The 27,013-nt window shown below is 33.9% G+C and overlaps 1 protein-coding gene across 2 annotated transcripts in view; it reads right to left on the bottom strand.

Moving 5' to 3' along the window:
• LOC124637093 (synaptic vesicle glycoprotein 2C-like) overlaps window positions 1–26,411 on the bottom strand; it is a 29,408-nt gene extending 2,997 nt beyond the window's left edge. The window contains exons 1-6 of one of the 2 annotated variants that reach the window (XM_047173426.1): window positions 26,259–26,411; window positions 6,541–6,670; window positions 4,558–4,617; window positions 3,575–3,670; window positions 2,043–2,176; window positions 327–517 (exon numbers count right to left, since the gene is read on the bottom strand). In XM_047173426.1, the coding sequence (XP_047029382.1) occupies window positions 327–517; window positions 2,043–2,176; window positions 3,575–3,670; window positions 4,558–4,617; window positions 6,541–6,577 (518 nt within the window). In that variant the 5' untranslated portion in view covers window positions 6,578–6,670; window positions 26,259–26,411. Of the gene's footprint in view, window positions 1–326; window positions 518–2,042; window positions 2,177–3,574; window positions 3,671–4,557; window positions 4,618–6,540; window positions 6,671–16,663; window positions 16,953–26,258 lie in introns of those variants that run through there. The other variant, XM_047173425.1, reaches the window with a different exon arrangement.
• Window positions 26,412–27,013: the final 602 nt, after the last annotated feature.

Below are 27,013 nucleotides of genomic sequence, written 5' to 3'. Positions count from 1 at the left end.
TGGCAAGGCTATGTGAAAGTTTTTAGTCATATTGTGTTTTCACGCCATATTAGGTCGATGTCAATTGACTGTTGACTATTTAGGTTAGGAATACTTTAAACTTAGTTGAGAAAAGAAAAACATTTATTAACATAACAACACAATTAGAGGAAAAGTGCATAAAAAATAAATATCCAGTTCAGCATTATGCCAGACAGCCAGTGACCGTGTGCCCGACCGCTGGTTTTCTAGCCGACTTAAAAGGAGTAATAGTAGTAGTGGTACCTATCACAGATTACTAAATAGTTACTACGTGGTATTTAGTTATTGAAGTCTAAGATACTTACGCGGCACCATTGATGAAGCGGAACAGCATGAAGAGCTCGTAGTTCTGACTGAAGGAGGAGGCGACGATGGCGAGCGCGTTCACGACGGAGATCGCGATCAGGACGCGCTTGCGACCCAGCGAGTCCGCGACCGAACCCCATGCGTACGCTCCCACCATCATCCCGATGAAGATTATACTGTTTAGCCATCCCTGGAATCAAACAAATGAAGTTGTTAATTATTTCGGCCCTGGAGTTTGGTGTAATTAAGTTTTTTTTATGCCATTGAGTCTCTGAGAAGTCACACTAGTAGTACGGATTGAAAAGTGGGATAAGTATCTACCACGGAGAAAAACAGGCAAGAAACTCTGTGGTAGTTAGCATGGCGCAGTGCCCCTAATGAAAAAAATAATTGATCCTGTGGTTTTGGATCGCACTGGTTTGTTATGCAATACTTAAGACCGAGTTATGTAAATAGCCATAATAAACATTTAATCAATGTCTATGCCAGCAAAAAATGTTTGCAAATAATTTGCACAGTGCGGAATATTACAACTCAAGTACTTCTAGGTGACATCAGAATTATTCCTTGCCTCAAACTGAGAAGTTTACAAAAACAGAAAAATATTTGCCAATCAATTTACTTTTCCTCAATTCCGATTCTCGGCAAAGTTTTTCTTAATATTTACGCAACCTTCGATTTAAGAAGTGATACATGGTGATATTAATGTGGGATAATGATCTATGTACATAAGTGTGGACAGTGGGCATGCCCACAACCGTTGTTTATTTGAGACGTCACACTTATCTCTTTTTATGTATTTACTCCCCCTATGCTTTTGAAAGAATAGATCCATTTATCAACTATGGAAAAATACTCACGAGAGGTTTTCCCTAGAAAAATATAAGACTGCAATGCTAATGGATTTGTACTACTTTATTAATTAAAATTCACAACTGCTAAACACATATGTTTGTTCATTGAACTGGGGTAACACGTGAAAAGACATATGTGTCAACAGGGACATATGAATGAGTACGAGTCTCCAGACTCGTGATAAACGGTGGTTACTGGTCAAATCGAGACCAACGCAGTTCAGTTCCTACGGGAGAGGAACCCCAGCACAATTGTAGAGGGGACAAAATATATTACAGACGGACGTCAACAAGAACATTGTCTCTTGTTACTCATAGAAGGACCATTTCAGCATAACCAAACGTCAGCCATCTATTTACCGTATCTGTGGCCGTCAAAATTTAACTACGTCTATAGCTTGTATACCAGAGTTCTATTTTTGAATGCTAATTTATTTTGACTGTGCGCTAATAGATTTTTTAAATATATCCGTGGCATTGACTTATCTATACTTGAATGTATCTATGACCATTTAAATGGATTGCTATTCATCAATTATACAACTATTTCAAAAGAAAAAGCGATTCGAAAACAAGAGTGGAAAGAATGGGTAGACTTAACTAGTCTACCTGAATATGTTGTACGTATGTTATGTATTAACTGAATATGTTAATACGAAAAAATGTTCTTCAACAACATCCAAAACAGCGGTGAATACTCATCACTGGGTTGAATTGGTCAGATGGACAGTCGCTTCATAAAAACAATAATAGTCAGCTGATCCTATTAGATTGGAAGCCGACCCCAACAGCTGGGAGAAGGCCAGGCATAAGTACTTATGATGAACCTGTTCCATTAAAATTGGTGTAAAGAGGACTTACTTTAGTCTGCGTGGTGAGGTCTAGGTCGCACTGTGCCGAAGGGAGGATGAAGGACATGGAGATGACGTCCATCTCCTCGGAGGTGCTGACCAGGCCGCACACCGCCAGCAGGAGGTAGTGGAACCGTCCATATCCTGAACAAATATAAACAAATACAATTTGCAACTTCCTAGGGCTGAGAACTACCGGATTACAACGACTAATTGTTCCGAGATTCCAATACATCGATTGTGTCCGATTTCAAAACAATGAATCGAATAGGTAGACAAATTCAATGATTTGATGACTCAAACTTATTTACTGTTATGTGGTTTTTGTTTCATAATAATATTAAAACCGTTAATGAGGCATTTAATCAAATTCTCGAAAAAATATCTTCCGTTAAGTACCACACTACGTAAATAAAGTTCTTAATTACTACGACTCATCCTGTTGTTTACGACCAAGGAAGTGATAAAAACAAAAAGACAGTTTAAAAACAAGCCCGAGCTCGTGTAGGGATTCATATTTCAATCAGGGAGCCTGATTGTACGACATGGTTCCTGGTAAATGGTGGCGTGTTTACACCTCCGCAGCGGAATGCAACTTGATCGCGACATTCGCGACTCATTCATAAAACTTCGTTCAAGTTACTTCATTATTTACGAACGCAGCCATATTATATTTCGTTATTGTTTTTATTGCGCAATTGTATGTCAACAATGCACTGTAATTGCGTATTAGAATTTAACTTTTGTAGGTCGATGGATCGATTTACAAAACATTGAGTGACATCCTTTTCATTTGAGACGATATTTGATACGATTGAGCATTGTTCCTTTACTTTGTATTTATGTTTACTTGGGGAATTAAGGTAATTGCGCGGTAATTGCTACTTATTCAGCGAAATGATCAGTCATATTTTTATACAGAAATGTTTACTGGTCATCAAAGTTGTTGTAATATTTTTCGACTTATTATTTACTTGGATGAAGGTGTCCCTTAATATTTAAGTAAACAAATTCAGGTACCTATTGTTTTTTTATGAATTGTTTTAAAAGCACTTAATCATAAATAAATCAGACTTAACTAAGATTGACTTACTTATTGATCAATATGCAAGTATTTATGTTTGAAATTGTACAAAAATAATTCTACAATTTTGATGTATCTTACGAATCTTTTAAATGGTCAAAAATTCTATTAATTACTATTTCGTGATGATCATGAACTTTTCTGATGAATGCATAAACTAACATAAACAGCATTTAGGTAATCTAACGATTTTTACTTTCGAAATACCCAAGGCAACCTGCATATTTATTAAATTTTAGGAGATGTTTTTTTATAAAACTTAGATAATATTAGTTTTCTTTATTTTTTTACTAGCTATACCCCACGGTTCCACCGCGTCCCAAAGGAAATACTTCCCAGGCTTCTTAGGCTCTCAGATTTTGAATGCCATCAAATCGGCTGAGTAGTTTTGTCGTGAAATCGTGATAGACCATTCGACGAGACTTGACAATCCATTTTAAACAGTAATAATAACTTACCGGTTAATTCGATAGCCCGTTCGAAGTCAGCCTTCTCCGAGTTGGAGCCTTTCTCGGGGTCGAGCTTGACTGCTGTCTTCAGTGACGGTACGACGCCTGTACACAAACAAACAAGTATTAAATATTATATCAAGGAATTAGTTAAAGTGTAATTTATTTATTAACTCATTGATGTTATTATAAGGAGCCCGTTTATTCCTTCTTGTATCATATGTCGCTAATTAAAACAAAAGGAAATCAGTTGTGTCTCGCGTAGATCTCCGCTCCGACAAACAATAGGTAACCTGCTATAACACACTACCATACGTTTTTTACAGACATTATAAGCTACCTTAAGGTATATTATTTGCAAACTAGTGCCTTATAACTTTTATTGTAGAGTAGACAATAACATGTTAATTAAGTACTCTATTAGAGATTACTTAGAGATGTCATTTGTTTCGATAAAGATTTGGTCCTCTGTCAACATTTCTAGTCGTTATGGAAATGTCTAAGATTTGTTTATTACATAATTGGGGATTTTTTTCTACCCAATTGAACATACTTTTTCTTTATCCAAAAATGGATATTGGTGCAAGAACAAAGACTTATATATATTCTTTAATCCTATGTATCTGAACAGGTTAATGTAGATAATTGTTGCGTGCATTTAAATAAAACGCGAATAATTGCATTAATTAAAACTGCATGTGGTCTGATATCAAAATTCATATCAACAAGTCAAGAACCCTATCATTAGGTATTGTTACGTTAAAATATAGTTTCACCGGCGGCCCAGGGGAACTACTGCCCTTACAGGGATAAATGTTACTCAGGAAGATTGTAGTTTTCCAGCAGTGAAAGAAGTTTTACAACAAACAAAAAATGTTTCCTTTTATTATATTACCAAGATTACTGAAGTAGAAGTACCTACGCCGAGTAAAAAAATGTGATTGTGTGTAGTGTAATTAAATAATTTGTAATTAAAATAAAACGTGACTTACCAAGCTCGGCGGTTTTGGAACCTGGGCCGTTTAGTTGGAGGTCCCTTTTTACATCACAATCTGCAACAAACAGAGTTTACATAAGTTAAGGAAATTAGAAAACAAAAGACAAAGCAACAAGTAAGAAAACACATTTTCAGGTTTTCATAAACTGTGGACATGTTATGCCCAAAAATATTTACACGCGTTCTAATTGAGAGCCTCCTTCTTTTTGCAAACTCTTTAAAAAAAAGCCAAAATAACTAAAGTTTTCCGTAGATTTTTTAAAATTATATCCATATATCTTTCCATAAAGTTTCATTTAAAGCAAGATGAAACGGTACTGCTGGTTGTTTAATAAAAATATCTATAAATATTTTAAATGTCGATCTTGCATGCGCAATATCATATCGTCTTCTAAGTATAATAATATATATTTATAAGCTACTTCTGTATTGCACGTGCCCTCATTTGTGATTGAAGTATATTTTAAATAGGTAACAGAAGATGCGATTGCAACATTACCACAAACTATTTGAGATTGCTTTTTCAGAGAGAATCGTCTTAAAATTTTTAAGTCTCATTAGGTACCTAGATATTTTCATAAGTATTAAACCATTAAGCAGTGCGTAAGACGTGGACAAGTCCAGAAAACTAGTTATTTTATTTGAGAGAAGAGTGAATATTTTTTGTAAAATCTAAATTTTTGCTCTTTAAAAAGTTTCTCCTGCCTTCTCTACCGATATTTAGATGTTTATAAACACTTATACGTGACGTAGTTATTGGTAGGTGACCGGCACTCAACAAGGTCTCGCTAACAATATTTGGCGCAGCCGCCACACAATATGCCAGGACACAGTGTACAGACAGCATCATTCCAATAAGAACAGTTAACTTCAAAATATTCGCATTCTTAGAACATAGAACCCTAATGTTTAATGTAAAGACTGTTGATTAACGGTTGATATGTTACTTTACGAAATGGTTTATCAACAATGTTATTTAATTAGGAAGTCTGTGTGTGAAGAAATTGACATTTACTTAATTATATTCCTGTATGCTATGCGTATCATCAAGTCTAAAAAAGAACACGATAGTCGGTTGTTACAATTTAAATATTCTGCCACCCAGTATGTATTTTGTATGGAGTATGTATTTTGCCAACTGTACTCACTATGACATGATTGGAATACTTTTTTATTAACATTCTAGCGTTAAACAGCTTGTCAGTACTTCATTGTTGCCTTGAGATGTGCATAATCCCGTGTGAGGTCACAAAATGTACAGGTGGCATGATTTTAATGAGTCCTCTATGTGGACACTTGCAAACAAACAATACTTAGACATTCCTAATTGTGAGTCACGGTAGGACAAGAAGGTAACCAGGTATTTGAGTTTTGTGTGGTTTAATGTTTCATATAACCTGATATCCAGTTGATCTTGAAAGAACAACGAGAAAATTCGATGAAATAAATGAATAACGATATCTCCGTTCCGCTTGAAAACTCGGAATGCATAAAAAGTATTGCAATTTAATTGTAGGTAATATATATTCCCATTCGTCATTAGACAAAATAAATACCGTCTGACCTGAGGTTTTCGGATACTTATTAATTTTTCACACATATTTTAATTAAAATAATTGTACACAGGAAGGTTTAAGGTATTTGTACTACATTTAAGTTTTTGTTGGTTCCAGTTAAGTTGTTCAAGAATAATATGTAGACTAATCTTTGCTTGAAAAGAACTGGTCTTAAGAACAGTAAGGTTTTCTTTTCAATATTAATACCAGGACTATCCAAATTTAATACCTACCAAAACTTGCTAATTATTTTTAATGTGCGCTCGTTGACCTGTTCAGTTCAAATTCGGGATCAATCGACCCGGGAATTTTACATGTCAGTTAAATTATAATGTCGCTTACGTTATGTTTGAACTTTTTTTTAAATTTTGCTTTGTTTATTCATCCTTATGAAACCCCTGCTTAAATAAAGTTGTACTTACTGTGAGATTTCTTGGGCCCGGGGTCAGTTTCTACCATCCTATGCGGGCGGGTGTCTTGGTATGTCGGCGGTTGCGCGGACGAGTCTAGTCTTACTGGGTTGTGGGTTGCTTACAACGGCGCACGGCTCGTCTGAAACAATCGCAAACTTACATTAATTTAAATATACTAACAATATAAAGCTGAAATTGAGGAACCGTATAATCTTAGAACAATATGTAGATGCAATTTGAAAAATTCTTCAATGTTGGATAACCCATTTAAGAAGCAACCTTTCTATCCTCATTCGGGAACAAGGCTCACGTAGGTGATGTCACAGGGAAATATATAAATTGTATTTAAAGTACTATAAACTTTAAAAAATATTTTTGTAAGGAGACAAGTAAACTCTTCCTTCATGTTAGCATAATGCGATTACTATTTCCGACACCACAATGACATAACACGAGGTCGCTTATATGAAGCATTGTTATAATGATTTATAGACAAACTTGCCAATCGGACACAATGTAAGTAAAGTATTTCAAATGATATCATTGTATTTATGTCATGTGCTTTATGGAAAATATGAGGTAAATCTTGAGATATATTAGTTTTGGGTGTCATATAAACATCACATCAGGTATTAGGTAAATTAATATTAAACTAGATCTATAAAAAGGTTGTAGTTTACTAGCAACTCCATATTCGACAAAAGTAATATATCTGGCTGAGAATTTACAGTTTAGTAGTTCCAAATTCAAAAAGTGACACGCCTAGCCCTATATAGTTTAGGATACCGTGACAATTTAAAAGTTACAAGGTCCTATTTCCTCCACCACATACATAGTGTGTCAACGAAAACACGTTTATTACTACAAGTAAACGGCCTTGATGTAAGTATAGTAGTATAGACAAAATGTAGAGCTATGCGTAGAAATATTCTTTTGAGATTTGAAATTGGTATAATGTAAGCCAGTATTTAACAGACTGGACAGCAAGGAAATTATTCCTTATGTCTTTATAACTAACCCCCGCACTCAGAGAAATTTTATGTTGACGGATTGTCAAAGAAATCCACTAACTAAAGAACTAAGTACTTCAGTAACCATTAAATGTCTCTGAGTGTGGGGGTAAGTATGCCAATTTTATGTTTATATTATAGAAAAAAATATCATACTACAATGTGTAATCGAAACGCGGACTGAAAAGTAAACTATAAAATATGTGAAACAACGTATCGTTACTTGAATAAGGTGTGACTCAATGTCCCTGGTTTAATTTCACGGTTCATACATCAAACTGCAACGAGTTAGTGAACGGAATCTTTCAGATTGTCTTTTCAACTTTACTAATCTACACTCCTGTACTGTTATTATAAAGAAGATTTTTTTTAGAATATATTTTAGTAGATACGCCAGATAGGCGTAAATGGAAGGAGCTGCGCCGACAAGAGCTGGGCTCTTAAATTGATGGTGATGATATTCTAGTACATATACTAATGTTATCAGAGGAAACATGTTTTGTTTTTAAGTAGCCTAAGGCTTCGAGACAACTGAGCCGATTTGAGAAATTCTTGCACGGTTGGAAAGTTAATATAGGCATAGGTGTAGTATAACACAGGCTATATTTGATCGAGGTACTGAAAGAAGTTCCCACGGGAAAACGGTAAAACCGCGGAAAACTGTCAGTTGATTATTTTTCCGTAATATTTGTCGGTTTTGCATTGTATGCAAAAACTTTGCAAATATTCGCCCGTCCGACCTGTGCGAAATAGTTCTAAATTGGGAACATCAATCGGGTTTTATAGCCTTAACATTGAAATTATGATGAGAAACGTCAGTCTCGATCGTAAAAGTAATGGAGTTTTTTGAGCAGTATGTACATCGTATTTTTCCAGACACCCCTTGTAAATAAATGTAAAGTAAATGCATTTAAACGCCATGTTTATATTTAAAACAAAAAATGCGCAGTGAAGCTATTGCTATGGTTTGGTTTTAAAGTTTGTTTGTTTATATTCGTTTTATGATGTTTTGCGTCGGAGATATAATTATATACTTACTCTAGCTAGAGTTATGTCAGAGTATTATATAAATTCTTTTAATAGTTTTCATGAGAGTGAAAATTAGGAAACGGCTATTTTCTAGATGATATCTTGAGTTTATCATACATTTGATTAATACATACATGTTTTTTACCATATTGACTGTTTTGGGTCATGAAAACAAGTTTATACTTAATTGGCCCGAGAGTCAACATATCATCAATTGAAATTAATTGATCGAGATATTATTTAGTAGGTACCTATCTTTTTAATGCGTGTCAGAAATGAGAAATGTCGCTTAACTGCATATGTAAATAAAACCGTTTAAAAAGACTTAATTGGTATAAAATATATGGACTACAATTTCCATAAAATACTCTTAACTTGAAAAGAGCAATGACTTGCCATTACCAATACAAATGAAATCACAAAAAAAAATACAAAGCATCTGTTTGAATTAAAACGTAGCAAGTGACAATGGCGCGAAAACTCACCAAAACCAAATTGGACAGTGATTTAGCGTGATATAATAATAGGTTTGTACATAAACCTATTTGTTGCGTACATTCTGCGTGTGGCATACGTCATGTTACATAAAACTAAGATGGTGGCAGTTTTGATGAGCCGCGCATGACAAAAGGCGGGAAGCAGCCGTCAACACCGTCGGACACTACACGCTGACTCCAATGCTGTTTGTACCATTATTTTACTGACCTTTCATTGCCATTATACTCATTTCTTATAGTAAAATTATTATAATTAATCCATCAACCTTCCATGAAGATCAAACGGCTTACAGAAAAACAGCAGACGAATGATGATTTCAGAAAAAAATATGTTCAGCCTCTATTGTTTTTGCTACAAAAAACAATAAAAACTTGTAAAAGGAGTTTTTGTAGAAACGAGGCTCAGTGAAACCAAATATTCGTTGTCGTTCCAAACCGGTTTTGGACCTCCACTATCAATTGGTTAAAAAAAACTCGAGTAAAGTAAGTTAATTCCTTTCAACATTTAAAGTGTACGTAATTGTTTAATTAGCATAGTGCGGCCTGTTGATTGTCTGGTAATGTGTTACAACAGACTGGCTTCTATCAGGTAGGAACAGTCCTTGGCATTGCATGCATCATGCGATTATGCAGTTAGGAATTCTGAACACACAACGATGTATATCAATTTCAGATGTGCTTAGTAAAAACTGCAATCGACCTTCTGACTCGAACAATTAATTAGATACGTTTGCATCAAATAAATGAAGAATGACGCGGTGTCCTGCGTGAGCGACGAACGCGACGCGACGCGACGCAACACGACGCGACGTAATGCGACGCGATGCTATACGCGACAGATGTCCTACGTGATTTTGGTCATTACTTCTCAAATCATGGAGAAGTTGTGTTACAATTTTGCTTGAAAGTTCATATTTAAAGTACAGACAGCAACAATCTTCCAACTTGTTTGTACTAATAAACGATTTCTTTAATATTTATGTTTTTTTTGTCCCACAACAATCAACGCTTCTGAATAGTTCGCGGTGTCGCGTCTGGTCGCCCTCAAAACAAGTACGCGTTACGTCGCGTCTCGCCGCAGACTGTCACATAGGCCGCATGTAGGGAATTCCTTTGAGTTGATCGCGTTCGTCGCGTTCGCAGCGTCGCGTCGCGTCGCGTTCGTCGCTCACGCAGGACACCGCGTGACTCTACTTGAACCTGGTTTTATCTTGTTTACCCTAAAATGTTTAAAAATAAAACAAATTTACCTCTATGTAAAAGCAATTAAAACAAATTGCATTGCAATGTACCTATTTATATTTACAAGTTCAGTACAAATAGATCTTCGTATACTTAGAGACTGCCACGTAAAAAATGGTATTTTCTGAAGGATGTTCTGTAGATGTTGGTAAAATCAACACCTACGGTTTTTACATTATCGTAATAAAACAGTAATTGTGGTCAAACGAGTGCTTAAACAATTCTGGGAGTTAAGCTGTAATAATATTACCGAGTATAAAATGCCACTGGATAAAGTGATTAATGGAGAGCTTATTATTTTTTTATTGCAGTTACTGAGAAAATGGCCAATCTATCTAATCAAACAGTCCTTAGTAATTTTACATACCTGTATGATCTATTATTATAAATAATGGTGCTGTGATTGACATGTTGTGTTGGTACGATCTTTAGGTAATACAGGAAAAAATATCGCAAAAGTGATCACAAGTTTATAGACTTATAACAATTTTAATTGTCATCGCATAAATAAGTAATTTTAACTTATATGACAGATATTCTGAGAAGAGTAAAACGATCTGAAGGTTAAAAGGTTACGATGCATTTGGCAGCCATTGAGCGAGAATTTGAAAAGTTTATTCTATTGAATAGTTGCATTGAACCGCTGGTTCATTGTGTGCGTTCTAGTTTCATGATACGATCGTATTTACTTATTTGTGGGCTGGCCGAATGGACGGCTGTAGCGTCACTCACGCAGCTAATGTTATGCAAAAGTAAACAATAAGTCACTACATAGACATTTTGGCAATTTTTAACGCTAAAAATAACGAAAAATAGAAAATGTATAACAGGACCAAAAATTTTTGATCCTAATATGACAAGACGATATTTAAAAATTTATGTAACTCATGGATAATTTGAAGAACATGATAATTCAACTAAGGAAAATAATAGGTAGGTACTTCAAAACTGTATGAATTATGGAATATTTATGATGAATGAACTGGTAATCTTGAAGTGATTGGACATGTGACACAAGGCTGTGAGATACAAGCAGGCGATGTGATTTATCCGCTAATGAGCCATGGCCGTCTACACTAGAACATCAGAATAATATAACAGTAAAATATTTATTTTAAAGTATATTTTTAAACATAATTAATCAGATCGGAACTGTATTAAATTTGTATTTTTACGTCATTTAACTACAGAAGACGTAAGTAAACGGCATAATTTTAAAGTCACGTTTAAGATTTCATCATACTGGATATATTCATCTTCAAATTATAATTTATCAATTAATCATGACCTAAAATATTTGGTTTAATCAATCAGCCAGTTGCCTACTTATTAGAATATTTTTAAATTTTCAAATGACCTCTTCTTAAACAGTAATTTTAAATTTGACGCAACTAATATTTGGTATCTATATCTAAAATTATTTTTCAACATAACAAATGTAATTTCAAAATGGCAACCTGATGGCAACTGCTTGACATAACCTTAATAATCTTAACCTTTTGGTCCTTTCCCTAATCTAAAGGACCAAAAAGACCAAAATGGGCAAATATTGCAAGCGACTACCAAACAAGCGCAGCGTAACAGCAAATTCTAATACCAACAACAACAGGTGTAATAGACTAGATATTTCATAACAACAGCTGCACGTGTATCCGTTGTGGCCAATGAATTACTAATTACAACTTTCGTGTGTAAAACGGCTAAAGGTAAAAGGAAGCTAAATCACGAGACGTTTAAAGCAACCAAAAGTATATGATCCTTCTAATACTATAAACGCCAAAGTTTGTATGAATATTTGTACCTCTTTCACGCAAATTTTGATGAAACTTGGCAGTACATATAGGCTACTTTTTATCTATGTGTGGGAAGCCGTTCCTTCGGGAAGTGGATGAAACCACGGGTGTAAACAAGTAGTTCATAGAACCGCGGATGGAAGGACCGGTTTACACTTTGTGTCAAATTCTGTAAAGTGAGTTACACCATTTAACTATAACAACTGAAATTAATCATTTTCAATTGTCAAGTCGCCAAATTGATCAATTAGTGACAGCTACGGCTGGTTATGGTATGGTTATCGTTATAAATAGTGCAACTCACCCTTAGTTTTTAAGTTTCTTTTACACTAACTGTCAAGTTACGCTGGTCAGTCTAGATGTCGTGCTCACTAGTTCAGGGTTACTGTCACACGCGACATTGCGACCAGATTACAGGCTTGGCTTTATATTACGAGCTTTTTATTTTCTTTCTAAATTACTTTAATAGGCAGTTCGCGAAATTTTATGATGTCAAGTTCAAATATTATTATTTATTTTATTTTATTTTATTCATCATGGGACAATAAACAGCTACAATATAAATGTTACAAAAATAATTACATATAATTAAACAATATTGCAGCCAACTACATTATCCACATATTAGCAAAGATATGGTAATAATGGGTGCCGCTAGAAAGGCAATACAATAAAATTAAAGTAGAATTAAAATTAACAGTACAATAAATATGAGAAAAGAAAAAATAAATATCATGCAAGTAACAATTAATAAATTAATATAGCATGTTGCTTTAATTTATAACAACAACAACAGCTTAAAGTAACAAAATGAGTGATTAACACAGATATTATTTCAAGTTGAAAGAGTTTTCACAGATTTTCTTGCCTTGAAAGACTGATTAGCTGTTTTCCCGGGGACACCGCGTCCCGTGAGAACTACTGCCCATATCGGAATAAATATTGAGAGGCATTTTTCAAATCGTTTCAATAGTTTCAGAGCCTTTAGGTTACAAACTTATTATATCGCTATAGATAGATAGATAGATTTAAGCCATAATACAATCTTTTTTTTTAATTGGTCATAAAAACAATAACTTCAAATTCCTGTTTCCTGTAAATAAAGTGATATTTTCATAATCACTTTATTTACACAGACAGAATACAACATAATAACTAATTGACTACTACATAGATCTTCCGAAAGCAAAAACTATTGATGGCCGCAATAAAATCGATTAGTAGCACGTGTTTCATGTGTTTGTATATTTTATAATAATTACTAATAACATACACAAGTGTGACGTAATTAAGTTAATCACAATAAAAATTTGAATAATGGCTAAACCAGTTTAGATACAGTTCCATAATTGTGGTGTCTACGTGATTATATAATGCATGGTATATGGTATTTTGTAATGGTTTATTTGTTGGACAAATACACCTTTTTTAGCGAAAATTAAGTACTTATTCAACACTTAAAAATGGAAATCGTTGCCGTTATAATTTTCGTATTGTCCAATCCAATCATGATGGCAAATCATTTTGATGTATTTTTGTATGTATTTTTTTTGTTTACTTGACGTTGATTAAATGTGATTCAGCGAGAAGTGGGGATTTTTATTATGATGAAACCTACAAATTCAGCTACATAAAATGTTTCAGCACTATTATCGACTGAAAAAGAAATAAAATGCAAGTTATGGTACTAATACTTTTTTATCACTCCTGAAAATATAATAATCAACTTGGTTTATTTTTAACGCTTCTACCATAGGTATAAAGATTATAAATCATATACACAATGGTAGGCAATCGCATACTTTTTATATACGTAATTAACTTAACATGATGTTAGTATAGATCTACTTGCAGGATAACCTCGGAAAACAAACGACCGATCAAGATAACTTATTCCGCATTTACAGGCAGGTAATTGATATCTACGATTTATGTTTTTCTTACGTACTAAAGCAATATTGAAAAGCTTCTGTTTTCAACTTTTTCGGAAGTATATTAAAAATTATTTACATACCATGTAAGATAATATACCTATGTAAAATTAAACGAAAGCTTTGATCCCGATCGCTGAGCAATAAGGCAATAGCATTAAATATGAAAACAAAACACGATCGAAAAATGAAAATATACACGATTAATGTTTAATACATTTTATAAATGAATCACAAATGTTCATAGCGTTTATTTAGCAAACTTCAGGCATTGTATGACATTGTAGGCATATTAACTACCGTATTGTTTATTGGGCACACTACTTATAATGTGAAAATTAGGTCAAAATTAAGTACCTAGGCTTCCAATTAAATGGCTACTGATTGTGAAGTGCATAATGTTAATTTATGCATATGCAAAAAATATTTACCTACTTACCTAAATAAGTTTTAAAGTGCAGTAGATACTTTTTCGAAAATATCATCGAAATCGCATGTGAAACATTTAAATAAAAACACGCAATTAAAAAAACTATTGACAGATAGAACAGCGAATTTATTATTATTTACAATAACCCATAAAAACTATAAAATTACACTGTTAAATTCAAAATATTTTTATTCTCCATTGTCAGGACCAAAAGTCGTGAATTAATTTAACAATCACACACCACTCTTATAAAAAAGTAAACAATTAAAAATATACAGCAAGTAGACGACAAAAAAATAATTGCAGTGAGATATAAAACGTATTTTAGAAAGCCGTTAAGCAGGTCTTTAGATGAATGAATAATAAAGCTACCTGCATGGCCTCTACAGCGTGTATATGTGTTTTGTATAGTGCTATAATTACTGCAGTACTTCCTACTCAGTAGGCGTAGGTCACTTGTCGACCTACGGGCCCTAAAGAGAGGTCACCGATTCTAGGTATGCCGAAAGTAATTTCAGAAAGTTGTTCCACAGATAAAATTAGCTTTGACGCAAGATGCAATGTAAACAAGATAAGGATGAAGAAGAATGTTTTCTAAGTATGTTTGTTTATGTAAAATATTTGATGTTTCGTTTAAAAGTAGAGGTGACCAAACGAAAGTCAGTGGGAGTTTTTATTAAGCTGTCGCTACGTGTGGGTATATTTTATTAATCACCAAAGAAAATGCAGTATTTCAGTACCTACATCTACTAGTATACACAGATATTAAATCATATTGGACATAAACAACTTATAATAGTATAGTAGTTATCTAGTTTCGTCAGAAGTCACTTAAACAAATGGTTGGTTTTAAATTAAAAGACACGCAAAAAATGTGGTGCATTAATTGTCATTTTCCGCGCGAAAATCCTAACGCTTAACTTGCAGGGGTTGCAAACCACAAACACGTTTATTACATTAGAGGAGCTGGGTAATAACTTGTAAACGCTCTTGTTTAAAAATATACCCGTTGCTTAAAAAGTCCTCCGTTCTTAACAAACTGAGCATATAGTATACAAGCTGTTGATTTGCATCCGTGCCATATTCAAGGAGGTAATTATGCTAATGATTCTCGACCCAAATCAATAAAAAAATTGGTACGTAATTTTTTTTCTTTAATTTTTTTTCGGAATTCCGTAAATGTCATCTAGTCTTATTTAAACTTGGCGCGTATGTTACTGGCATTAAACCCATGCTGCACCCTCACACAAACGCAAACACAAAGCATACGCAACGATCACTCATAAATTTCATTCATAAAATTGGATTACTTTGGAAATACCACGACATTACAATGACAAAAAAAGTAGTGCATATTAGTTATTTCCCATCTACTGTAATTCCAATCGATCATTTACGTATTGTATGTCCTCCTCCTGAACTATGGCACAAATGCAAATCAACACCTTGTATATTTTATTTACCGTGTAATCTATACATCTCTAATTAACCACGCTTACGAAGAGCAGTAATGGTATCGAAAGGGATCTTTCGCAGATAGACTTTACTCATACGGTAGATTATGGAATATTTTGCCCAATTTGTTCAGTTAGTTTTCCTGCTTTTGCCAACTATTGTCACAACATAGTACATTGTACACACAATTGTTGTTATGGAAATAATTGCTGAGGAACCGCGAAGTGACTCTATGCTCTATGTGGAATCGATGTACTTAGTTTTTACAGTATTTTAAACAATAGATATTGAACGACTTTTATTTTTAGGAAAATATTTTAAAGGTGTTTTCTATTACCTACTGTTTTGCATTTCTACGTGTTAAATATATTAAGTGATACACATGTTGTTGATTACTACTACGAGTAGGTAAGCTATAGTACCTAACTACTGTAATTGATGTGACGTATTTTTATACGTATATTGGTCTTGATATGATTTATATATCTAAAGACAGGTATTTTATAGCAAACGGTTGCAGTTTATAAGAACGTAATTGTTGCGGTTATTTTAATTAAATATTGTGCGCGTACGACTGTTGGAAAATTCAAATCCGTCCAATCGTTGGCATATGTAATTCGTAATGCTATTCGTTTCCTACTGTCTGCGAGCATGACCACTGAACCATTCAGTTTTAATTTTTCAGGTATAGCTAGGTAGAGTATGAATGTAAAATATTCAACAAAATAATAACGAGTTCTCTTACCAAAACAGAGATGCACAGTCAAAATGAAATACGATTATTAGTCAAAAGTTCCAAATATGAGCATTGTTTCGTGAAGTGAGAGAAATGCTGAATGTCACAAGAAGTGATGAAAACTCGCGTCAAATAACACTTTCGTAAAACATTTCACGACACTTCCGATGTTGAACGTCCGCATAGAGGGGTATGTGATCCCGGGGCTCGCGACTGGCGGAGGCTGCGCGCACTGTTTGTTGTGGTCGAGTGGCGAGCGCTGGCGGGCGAGTGAGCGAGCGGGCGAGCGTGCGAGGCGAGTGCTCGGGCAGAGACGTCGCGGGTTTCTGAAGTTTGGAGTCTCGCGACCACACTTTTGCACCTCCTGCCGGCCACCGCCCCACTCTCATATTGTTTGTGATAATTAACTTATTTTAAGGTTGCAATGGTTTTAGTTCCGCGAGCCATTAAATGATTATTGGTGAATCGCAAATAGGAAAAACGTTTAGATTCAAGGTGTCATCTTTGCATCACTCGTCTTCAGGAAATAGATTGACTTCGATTATTTATTATTTCTCAATTTTTAATCAGATACCAGCTGTGTGAGGTTCAATATTGCGTCTTAAAATCTATTTTACATAGCTTTAAATATTTCATGGTCAAAAAAATATAACTTATTTTTTAATTCCATTCACGGAAATCAAATCAAAAATATAATAAGTACCATGAGTTATCGCTGCCTACGCTAAAATTGTATTAACCAAATAACAAACTCATAAATACAAATATTGACGATGATTAATTACCTCATTAGTCAATAGTCACTTATTACCTTTCGTTGAATATGAAATAGTTACCTATGTATCTAGTACCACCTTTATTAGCACGCAATAGTATAATTTAAAACATAAATCAAAACGGAATACAAATATTATTATTATTTAAAATTATATCCACTACAATTCGCATAACAAATAAATTAAAATATTCATAATTATTAAAATAACAACGATTCGATTAGGAAGTAAAATTATTTTAATAGATGTTAATATTTCATGGGTGACCTGAATCCTATGTGGTTTTTGAAAAGCAAAACTACTTTAATGAAAAATTATGAGGACGAAAAGATTTTCATAAAGTTCCATACACAAAGCTGTTCACATAGAAATTACAATTCAAAACAAAGTTGAAATCCGATTTAAAAAAATATGATTTAATTTTAAATGAACCTCGTGACTGTCATGAAGTCATGAAAAAAACAGGTTAATATTTTTTATCAGATTGACGCCTGGCGCTAACTTGAAATCTAGTATTTACTAAGCTCTTGTCAGTGACATATTGGGGTTAGATTTTATATGAATATTGCATTTGTAATTATGCATAGCATTAAGAACAGCCGTCAGAGCAGCTTTAAAAATATTAGTAAGATCTCTAGTTATCCTGAAAATAAAGACGAGTGCATACTAAATCAATTTTGGCAAGGTTTCTTTAAAACCTGAATGAATAAGACTAATGAACTGAGACATATGAGATATTAAAATTATTTTGAAAAATAATGTAAAATTCTAGATTAAAGTTATTACCCCCGTGAGAATAAGACACGCAAACGTCAACTTTTACAGTGATTATTCCTAAGTATTATTCCTTCTGTAAGGTACCGTTATGTAGATATTGCCCAAGTTAGCATCCAAATTGGTAACATATCTTGTAATACAGTAACTGTTTAGTATCTTCGAGTACAATACAAATAGAACGTCTCTACCATATAAAACTTTTATATCTTTTCAAGTGCCTATGGGTTCCTCCCTAACCGCAAGCTCCAACATGCACTTACTTTTGTTCACATAACATTATAGTAAATAAAAATAGTAAGAAATATTGTTATGTATGATCAAGTTCACTGTAAGGTCAAATAAAACATTATAGATCCAAATAGAGAACTCGTGATAGGTAACTTAGATAGTGACGGTGTTTTTCGCTACATTCAAAACAAGTGATGATAATTTTATGAAAAATGTACTGTTAGTACTATAGACCACATAGAGTATCGTTTGACTATTATAAAGTTAGTTTTATTTTGCCTCCTCGTTAACTTCAAATAAACGACGTAGCGCTTTCCAAGGGGTTCAGGCAGCAAAAAACTTCATGCAAACATGAAAAGTAAAAGAAAAATGATTTTATGAACCGAAAGCGATGCAATTAAGTATGCATGGATATCATTTCAGCGCAACTTAAGGAAAAACCTCGTTCCAAAAAATAAGTGTCATTTGTTTTTTCTTCCGAAATCTGTGCTATTTCAAAGAAGTTCTGAATTTCCACAACTGTAGTATACACAACTAAGTAAGGCCTTAGGAAGGCCTTTCAGGTAGCGTCATCCGTGCGGTTTCGGTTTCATTAACAACTACCTTTTTAAGATTTATGACGTGAAAATGACGTGCATTTGACAGTTATGGACGAATCTGAGTAAACTGTTCTTTATGTTATTGTAAACAATGGTGATGTTGATAATAAATTGTTGTAATAAAAGAAATAAAATTATTATGTCAGTGAAGATCTAAGCGAACAGAGTTTTCTTTAGTATCGGCTTTTCATCAACGAGTTTTCTTTCGTCTTTTTTTTCTGAAATTATCTTTTTAAACCATATTTATTATTTAAATGACATTTTTAGTACCTAGTAGATACGATTATGTGATATACGAAATAATAGTCGTTATTTGTTGTTAAATAAAACGTGAAAAAGTCAAAAATCGATAAATCTATTTTTAGGGGGATCGGCCTAGCAGTTGGGTCTAGTGGATGCAGCTACGTTTATAAAGTCAACTCTTTTAAGGCAAATCTCGTATTATAATTTCTTACATAAAAAAATCCTTGACCACATTCGTGTATTGAACTTTGGACGGACTTTGACTTGGTTTTATTTTCGACGCATTAGAAAGTGCTTGGGAAATCCTTACCTACATACTAAAATTATACATACAAAAACATGCCATTTGCCATGGCCAGAAAAATCAAGATGTTAGTGGTAATATAAGAAACCCTACTCTCGGTTCTTTAGAATCCAAGAAATACTTGGTGAGAAACAAAATATTTTCTTGCAATCAAAACTTCTAAGGCGCATTGTTAAATCTAATAATAAATCTAGCAAATGTCTATTTATGTATTCAAGACCTTAAAAAATATCAACAATGTTTATTACATTGACATTTACAATTGACAAAATGATTAACTCGTTAAAAAGTTGCGACAGTCTTAAACGCCTGACAGATTTAATGGATTTAATTTCTCTTATCCGACCTTCTTTACAATACAATTGAAAGAAAATTATAAATAAATAATAATAGACCGGCTAAAGGAAACTAAATCAACAGTTTTGTATTGAAGTTTTTTAGTTTACCATTGATTTATAAGAACCATTGTCGGCGTAATAAGTTGTGTGTTATTGAGATTAATGGTGGATAACTTATTGAAGTAAGCTGTCTTTCTGTCACGCCATTGTTTTAATTACAACGATCAAGATTTTCTGGTAATGTTCAGTTTGACCTTTTGATTCATTTATGCGACATTAGCCTTATTTAAACTCATTACGCGGGATAAACTCGTCTATTTTCATTATAACTCTATTGATTATAATGGAACTGGTTACATTTCTAAGAATGCGATATTAACACGAACAATTAGTCGTAATGAAATGTTTTGCTTAAATATTAAGTTTTTATTGAAAGCTAAAAAGGCTTGGCTATTCAGAAATGACTGATCGTACACTGATAGAATTCCACTATAATTCTATACTAATAAATTTTGCAATAAAGGTAAATAGTTAATAAAAAGTTTTATTTATATTGAACCGCCATCTCAAATAGAGCCAATAATCTGGAAAAGGTGGAATTTCCACCTTTGTAAAAATATTATTTGACTGAGATTTCTTCTAATGAAATGACGACCAGCATTTAGCCGTGTATATTTACTTAAAATTTGCGATACTTGAATTTAACCACAAAGCAATGATTCGTATATTTTATTTGTGGTTAGAATGTACATAATTGGTAAAATAGGGAAAAGCCCATTGGGTATTACGAAATTTACTACATATTATTCACTACTAAGTAATCTGTTTGTCTGTCTGTCGCGCTTACTCGCTAAAACCACTAGGTTTAAATGAAATTACATAGATAATCTAGAATCTAAGAAAGCAGATAAGTAAGCTTCTTTTTTTCAGGCTGCGGGAGACATTTGCTCCGGAACGCGAGTGGATTCGTGGGAAACAGCAAGTAAATTATGAGTTGCAAGTCTTAATGCAGTATTTTTTTTTCATTTGTGTTGTTTCTATAGTAATTACTGAAACTTTTTGTAAACAGATATTGGAAGAAATCATTATTATTACACCATTAATTCTATATGTACCTGGTCAACATTGTTTCAAATAAGCTTAATGAACTCAATTAATTCTCTAAACAGGTGACCAGATTGTCTTCTAAGTATAATAAATACTTACCTTTTTGTTGATTATGGTGGTAAAAAACAAACAGTGAACAATACCTATCAATCATCAAATCGTAAAAAACATATTAGTTTTAAGCAAAATTGTTTTCATTGTATTCCTAGGAACTTTGATGAAATAAAAGTAAAGTAGTTAATATTTTTTGTGATAGGAGAATTTCACGTAATCTTCAATCATTCTTAGTCTTTGATAAAGCTTGATCTAAAATTCAACAACATTCGGAAATATTTGCCGATAAAACTACGATTTATTTACAAAGTCAACGAATAGGTAGGGAGTTTCCCGGGACCCCTGAATATTCTGTGTCTACGGCAAAAAAATCCAGTTAGATGCTCGAAAATATCAATCAAACATAAAAAAGTCACCGATTTTCCTAATGTTTTGAATTACCTACTTAGATATTTACAACACAAAAAAAACGATCCTAGTAAAACAATTAAAAAAAATACACTATATCTAAAAGGCGTCAAAAAATTCATCCCCATCGCTGTCAACTGGGAGCGTACCCAAGATGCTGGCAGCATTACCTCGTTGGATGGCCATGCTGATCCTTTGTCCGAGGTAATAGCCAGTCTTTTGGTCACGAGAAGCGTCAACTAGCCGCCTAGACAGATCTTTAAATAGGGTGTGCGCATTCGGACCCCACGATTACTTACTTAAATTACATAATTCAGCATGTCAATAATATTATAAAAAAAGCGTTACATTATTTAAAAGTTATGTATTATTTAAAAGGGCATGGATTTTAATATTATTTTTAAACAATCATGGAAAACAGCGCATAGATAAGCATATCTTTCTCACAGTGGCCAAAGGCCTTTTATTATATTAAGCACGGACACATTTTGGGATTTTACCATAAATATGCACATGTAGCAAACAATGTAAGTACAAACTTAATAGTAGTATATAGTGTGAACGCAATATATGAGAATAGTACCAATCCCTACTAATATTATTAATGCGAAAGTAACTCTGTTTGTCTGTTACGCTTTCAAGTCTAACCACTGAACTGATTTTAATAAAATTTGATACAGTGATAGAGTTGACCTTGAGAAAGAACAAAGGATAGTTTTTATCCCGGACTTTTGAAGAATTCTCTTAGAAACGCTATATTACCGAACTCTACGCGGGCGAAGACGCGGGCGGAAGCTAATTGTATAATATTTTCAATTTAAATAACTAGTTACAAACTATGTTAAAGTCAACGTCAATTCAAATAGGGTTGGAAAAACCCCACGTGTTGTTCTAACAAGGTGCAACACAGGGATTGGTGCGTTACCCAGTGGCACCTAACCAGGCCTAACTAGGCACTAACTAGGTGCCATCGATCAAGCACGACCTCGCGTGTCCCGCACGTGCTCTGGTCGGGAACCGCCTAGCAAGGTGAAGGTTACATGTAGGGCTATTAGGATAGCTAGTGGCTCCAGGACTGACAAAGGAAAATTCTGGGTGTTGAGTGACGGGCGTATTGTAATTGGGATGCCTCAAAAGGGTTCAAAAGGGGTCAGAGTGAGGGAAAACCTTGGTCTTTTATTTCGTCGTGATGCCTTTTTGGTATAGGTATAATGGTTTTATGTTTCATTTAGTAATCCTCATACTTAGTTAATAAGAAGAATAAGTCAATAATCACAAATTTTAATAGTAAGTACTTATGTAGTCATAATCGAGTCATCTATCCTGTTTTGTATAGGTATAAATTATGAGCACAAAGCTGTTTTTCATAGGGATTACAAAGTTCTTGTAGTGATAATAGGGATCACATTTTGACCGCATTATTTTACAGACCGCTGAATTTTTGTAGTAATACGTACGTAGATATCTTTCCATACAATTTGTAGGTGTAATCATATAAATGCCTTTCAGGCATATGAACCATTTGCCTACAACCTACACACAAAAATATAGAAAAAGATTCATTGGAAAAGTTTTCCATTTTATCTATCTCATAAAATTGAGTGCTTTCTATTATAACTTTATGTTTGCTGAAATATTTGATTGTAAGATGTTTTCTGACTCATGGTGGTAGTATAGGTAAAACAAATAGGAAAGGATGAACATAAATTACATTTACTGATCAGATTTAAGATGCTATGAACTTTATAAAGGTTTAAGTTTTCTTCCCAAAGCAAATTGAATTAATTTATGAATGAATAAACGCTGCGTAAAGAAAAAGTTGTCGTTTAACCTACAGAATACGTGTATGTTTAAGACTCATAAAACTCTCGTGAAATTGACCCTTGTAAGATTGAATGCTAATAAGATCGAGTTCTAAAATAAGTTCTAGAAAGCTGTTTACAAACTAGACTTTCTCAAATAAATGTTGAGATAGAATGATTTTTGGGTCATTAACTTCACCTTAAATTGTTATGTGTCAATTTAAAATAAATAATGATGATTTATAAAACCAAACTTGCTTGTATTATGCAAATGCAAGGATTATATTTGCATATCTATGACTGGCGCCGGCGCCAATTGACAGCAAGTCTTTAACAGATTATCCAATAACACGTTTAGAAGATAAAGAAAAAAGTGCCAAACACCTACCAAAAAATTAGGTTACGAGATATGAGAAGTCAGTAGGTAAAGTCATTTAATGAAATTTGCGGTTTCAAATCCCGTACCAAAGTCCGTACGGAACAAATATTTGTATGATCGGACTACGGTATATTCCAAATTTTATTTTCTATATAATAAGAAAGTAGAGTAGACAAATAAGACCATAATAAACATCAGGTATTTTCTTTTGCGTTTTTTTCATCCTTGTCTTTCAAAACAAGAAGTAAAACAAACAAAGTGCTAATACGTTTGACATTGTTAATTTCATAAGAAAATTCCGGTCCGTTTTTTGTCCTGATCGGTTAATCGTGATGCAACTGTGCCTTACAGCTATTACGCCGTTATTACTTATTACGAGGATATAATAGTCTCGCCTATTGTTCTAAATGGAACAATTTTCTTATTTTCATTGCGATAACATTGCTCGCGAACACTTTGTGCATCGTGGTCTTATGCAACGGCTAATTGGATTCCTATTAGGTCAGTCGAATGCAATATGGTCACGTGATCGCTATTATATCCGCGAAATAGATCAGTTAGCACGATTTCAGGGGAAGCCACGGTTCAATTTAATTATGCTGTATTATCAATTATTATCAGAACTCATAAAATAAGGAGTCTTATCAAGATTTTAAATGATTCATTTTTTGTTTTGTTTTTCTCGTAACATTAATGGAGACTTGATGACCTTACAAAGCGGGCTGGTTTGTAGGTCCATAATTTTAGCAACAGGGAAATTTCACTGCATTCATCATAATAAAGTACGAAATAAATTCATGAATGTGACAATTAATTTGAGGAAGCTGTGCTTCGTCCTTAAGACGTGACTCATTCTTATTTTTTTATGTTTGTTGTAATATTTTTTGAGCTATATTCTTTATACGACGTATATCCCTATGAATCACTGGAGATTTATATTACCGCGCGCCTACCAGCACTCATTCAATGTTAAGCCCATCTGTTACTTCTACCTACTAGTTACCTACGTATCATCAACAGAAAGATTTTTAAGTGTGACGTCACGATATTTAGTTACGTAGTGTTTACACACGAATCTATGTTTACACGTATTGAAAACATCTATAGCCTCTAAAACTATTGAGCTACTTTTCTGTATTTTCTTGCATTTGCACACCTCGGGATGCGGTCGAATCCTTCTTATTAGGCTCTTACTAAGTTCGTCTCAATCCGTCCTAAGATTGTCTGGGAGAGATTGCCCCTAGCGATAAAAGAGCCCATTATATCACCTACTTTAAATAGTTCTTCTAAAAATAAAAAAATGGTATACCTTATAAAGTATATGTATCTATAAATCTAGTTATACTTAGATATCATCAAAAAGTAGGAAAGATCGAGTCTGTTTTCGTCCGCGGTTACAAGAATATTGACTCAGCGCTGTGTGCCGCAGTGATTTATCATTGTTTGTCGCTTACACCTGTTTGAGATCAACTTGTTGATCAGAGATAGTGGCAGGATGCTGTCGCTCCTCCGCTACCGAAATGACATTCGAACGCGAATCAACAACTGATAATTACTTACTTATGCGCAAAAATAGAAGTTTATATAATTACTTTTACACGAAGTCAATTGAACATGTCTGATTGCATTGTTTTCGTGTCTTCAATTGAATGTTTGAGGGGTTCATATTTATATCGCGAATATACCTAGGTAATAACAAGGTATATCGAAGTTATATGTTTTTTCAACACAGCAAGCAATTACAGCTTCTTGATTTATTCTACATTACGAAGATAAAAATGTATTCAAGCTGCGTGTCAAGACGGTAACTGAATCAGGTCATTCAGACTAGCTAGAAACTGTTTGTCTAGTAGATCTCGTAGTAAATGCGTTGTAATAACCCATTAAAGAGCATTTTACACCTCCGCAGAGGGGTTTTATACCTTGAATCATTTCAAATGCGTCATTTTTCACGAATTTTACAATTACGTGACGTTGAATAGAGTTAACACTGACATAATGGACGATGTAAACTAAAATATGGATAGTAATGGTGACAGAACAAGAGCAAAACAAACCGAAGATGATTTATCTGGTTTCGTAAAGGAAATATAAGGTCCTGTCCTACATTCATCTCACTAAGTAAGTAATGATAGATAATAAAGAGTGAAGACGCTTTGAAATAGGACGCACTGGTCGTTCGTAATGTTTGTAGCTACGTGCTCTGCCCGCCGTATCTTTGCTAACAGTTTCAATGTAACAACCAATATCAATGTAAAACTTGAGAAAAATCATGTGCAAGACATTAATTATGTTATTAACAAAAGTTAAACAGTCATTTTACACGTCGTGTTTAAAACTTTTGTAATGATTAAACACTATCTTTAAGCACGTGTCAAACGTTTTACATTTTTGTAATGACACCATAAGATTTTCACTAAATTGCAGAAGAAGAAGGAAAATTTAAGTTACGTTTATAAATATGACGAAGATATGACACGAAATGGCGGCACTTTTGTGCAAAATTTTGCGAATGACTAAGTCGATGCTAATGGTTAGACAGAGGTTTGTGTGAGCGTCGTGAGGGGTCAATTATCGAGGTTCACTTACCGGTCGGTCTGCTGTGCCTCTCCTGCTTCTTCGTGAGGTGAAGTTGTTCCGCCACTGATGTGGCTATGAACCAATACTTGGATGAAGGGTGAAGTGAACTTAAGGCTAGAGTCGTCGTCTCAGAGAACACTCTCGAAAGAGTGTGAGGCCACACGTCGTATCTCCTCTATATATCGAGCGACAGGCCTCGCAGCAATCAACATCGACGATCCTAAGGCAAATACTACGCAAAACACCTAAATACTATTTGTATAAAGATTTATTACGTCGACGTTCAGTGAAAACTGAGCCGTAGCTTTCTGGGGATTTGTGAAAAACTGATTGTAGGACTGCCACTGCGTGTTTGTGTTCCTATTGTTAGACAGAGTCGTAGATATAGGTGTTAATTGTACATAGAATTGTACATAATTATGCAATTGTTTACTAACTGTCTCATTTATTGATAATAGATACTAGAATTCATATTAGGTATTTATCGTGCAAAACGAACGCCAGAATTCTTCTTAATTGATATCCAAAGATCTTTAGAAGACCTTACCGTCGCGCGTCTACCGATTCACAAAATTCTACAGATAAGCATATGAAAAAAACCTTTCACTCTGCCAGCTTGCCATTATTGTTACAAATCTTTTTTACCAAGTTCTTAAATTTTAAAATTCTACGGTCCTTGATATATAAACTGGATTGCTATTATCCTTGATGTTCTGTGTCTCGAACACAAACATAGCATTAACAATATAATTACACTTCATTCA

Source organism: Helicoverpa zea, chromosome 15 (assembly GCF_022581195.2).
Source record: "Helicoverpa zea isolate HzStark_Cry1AcR chromosome 15, ilHelZeax1.1, whole genome shotgun sequence".
Taxonomy (NCBI): Eukaryota; Metazoa; Arthropoda; class Insecta; order Lepidoptera; family Noctuidae; genus Helicoverpa; species Helicoverpa zea.
This window is presented reverse-complemented; position numbering and strand designations above follow the sequence as displayed.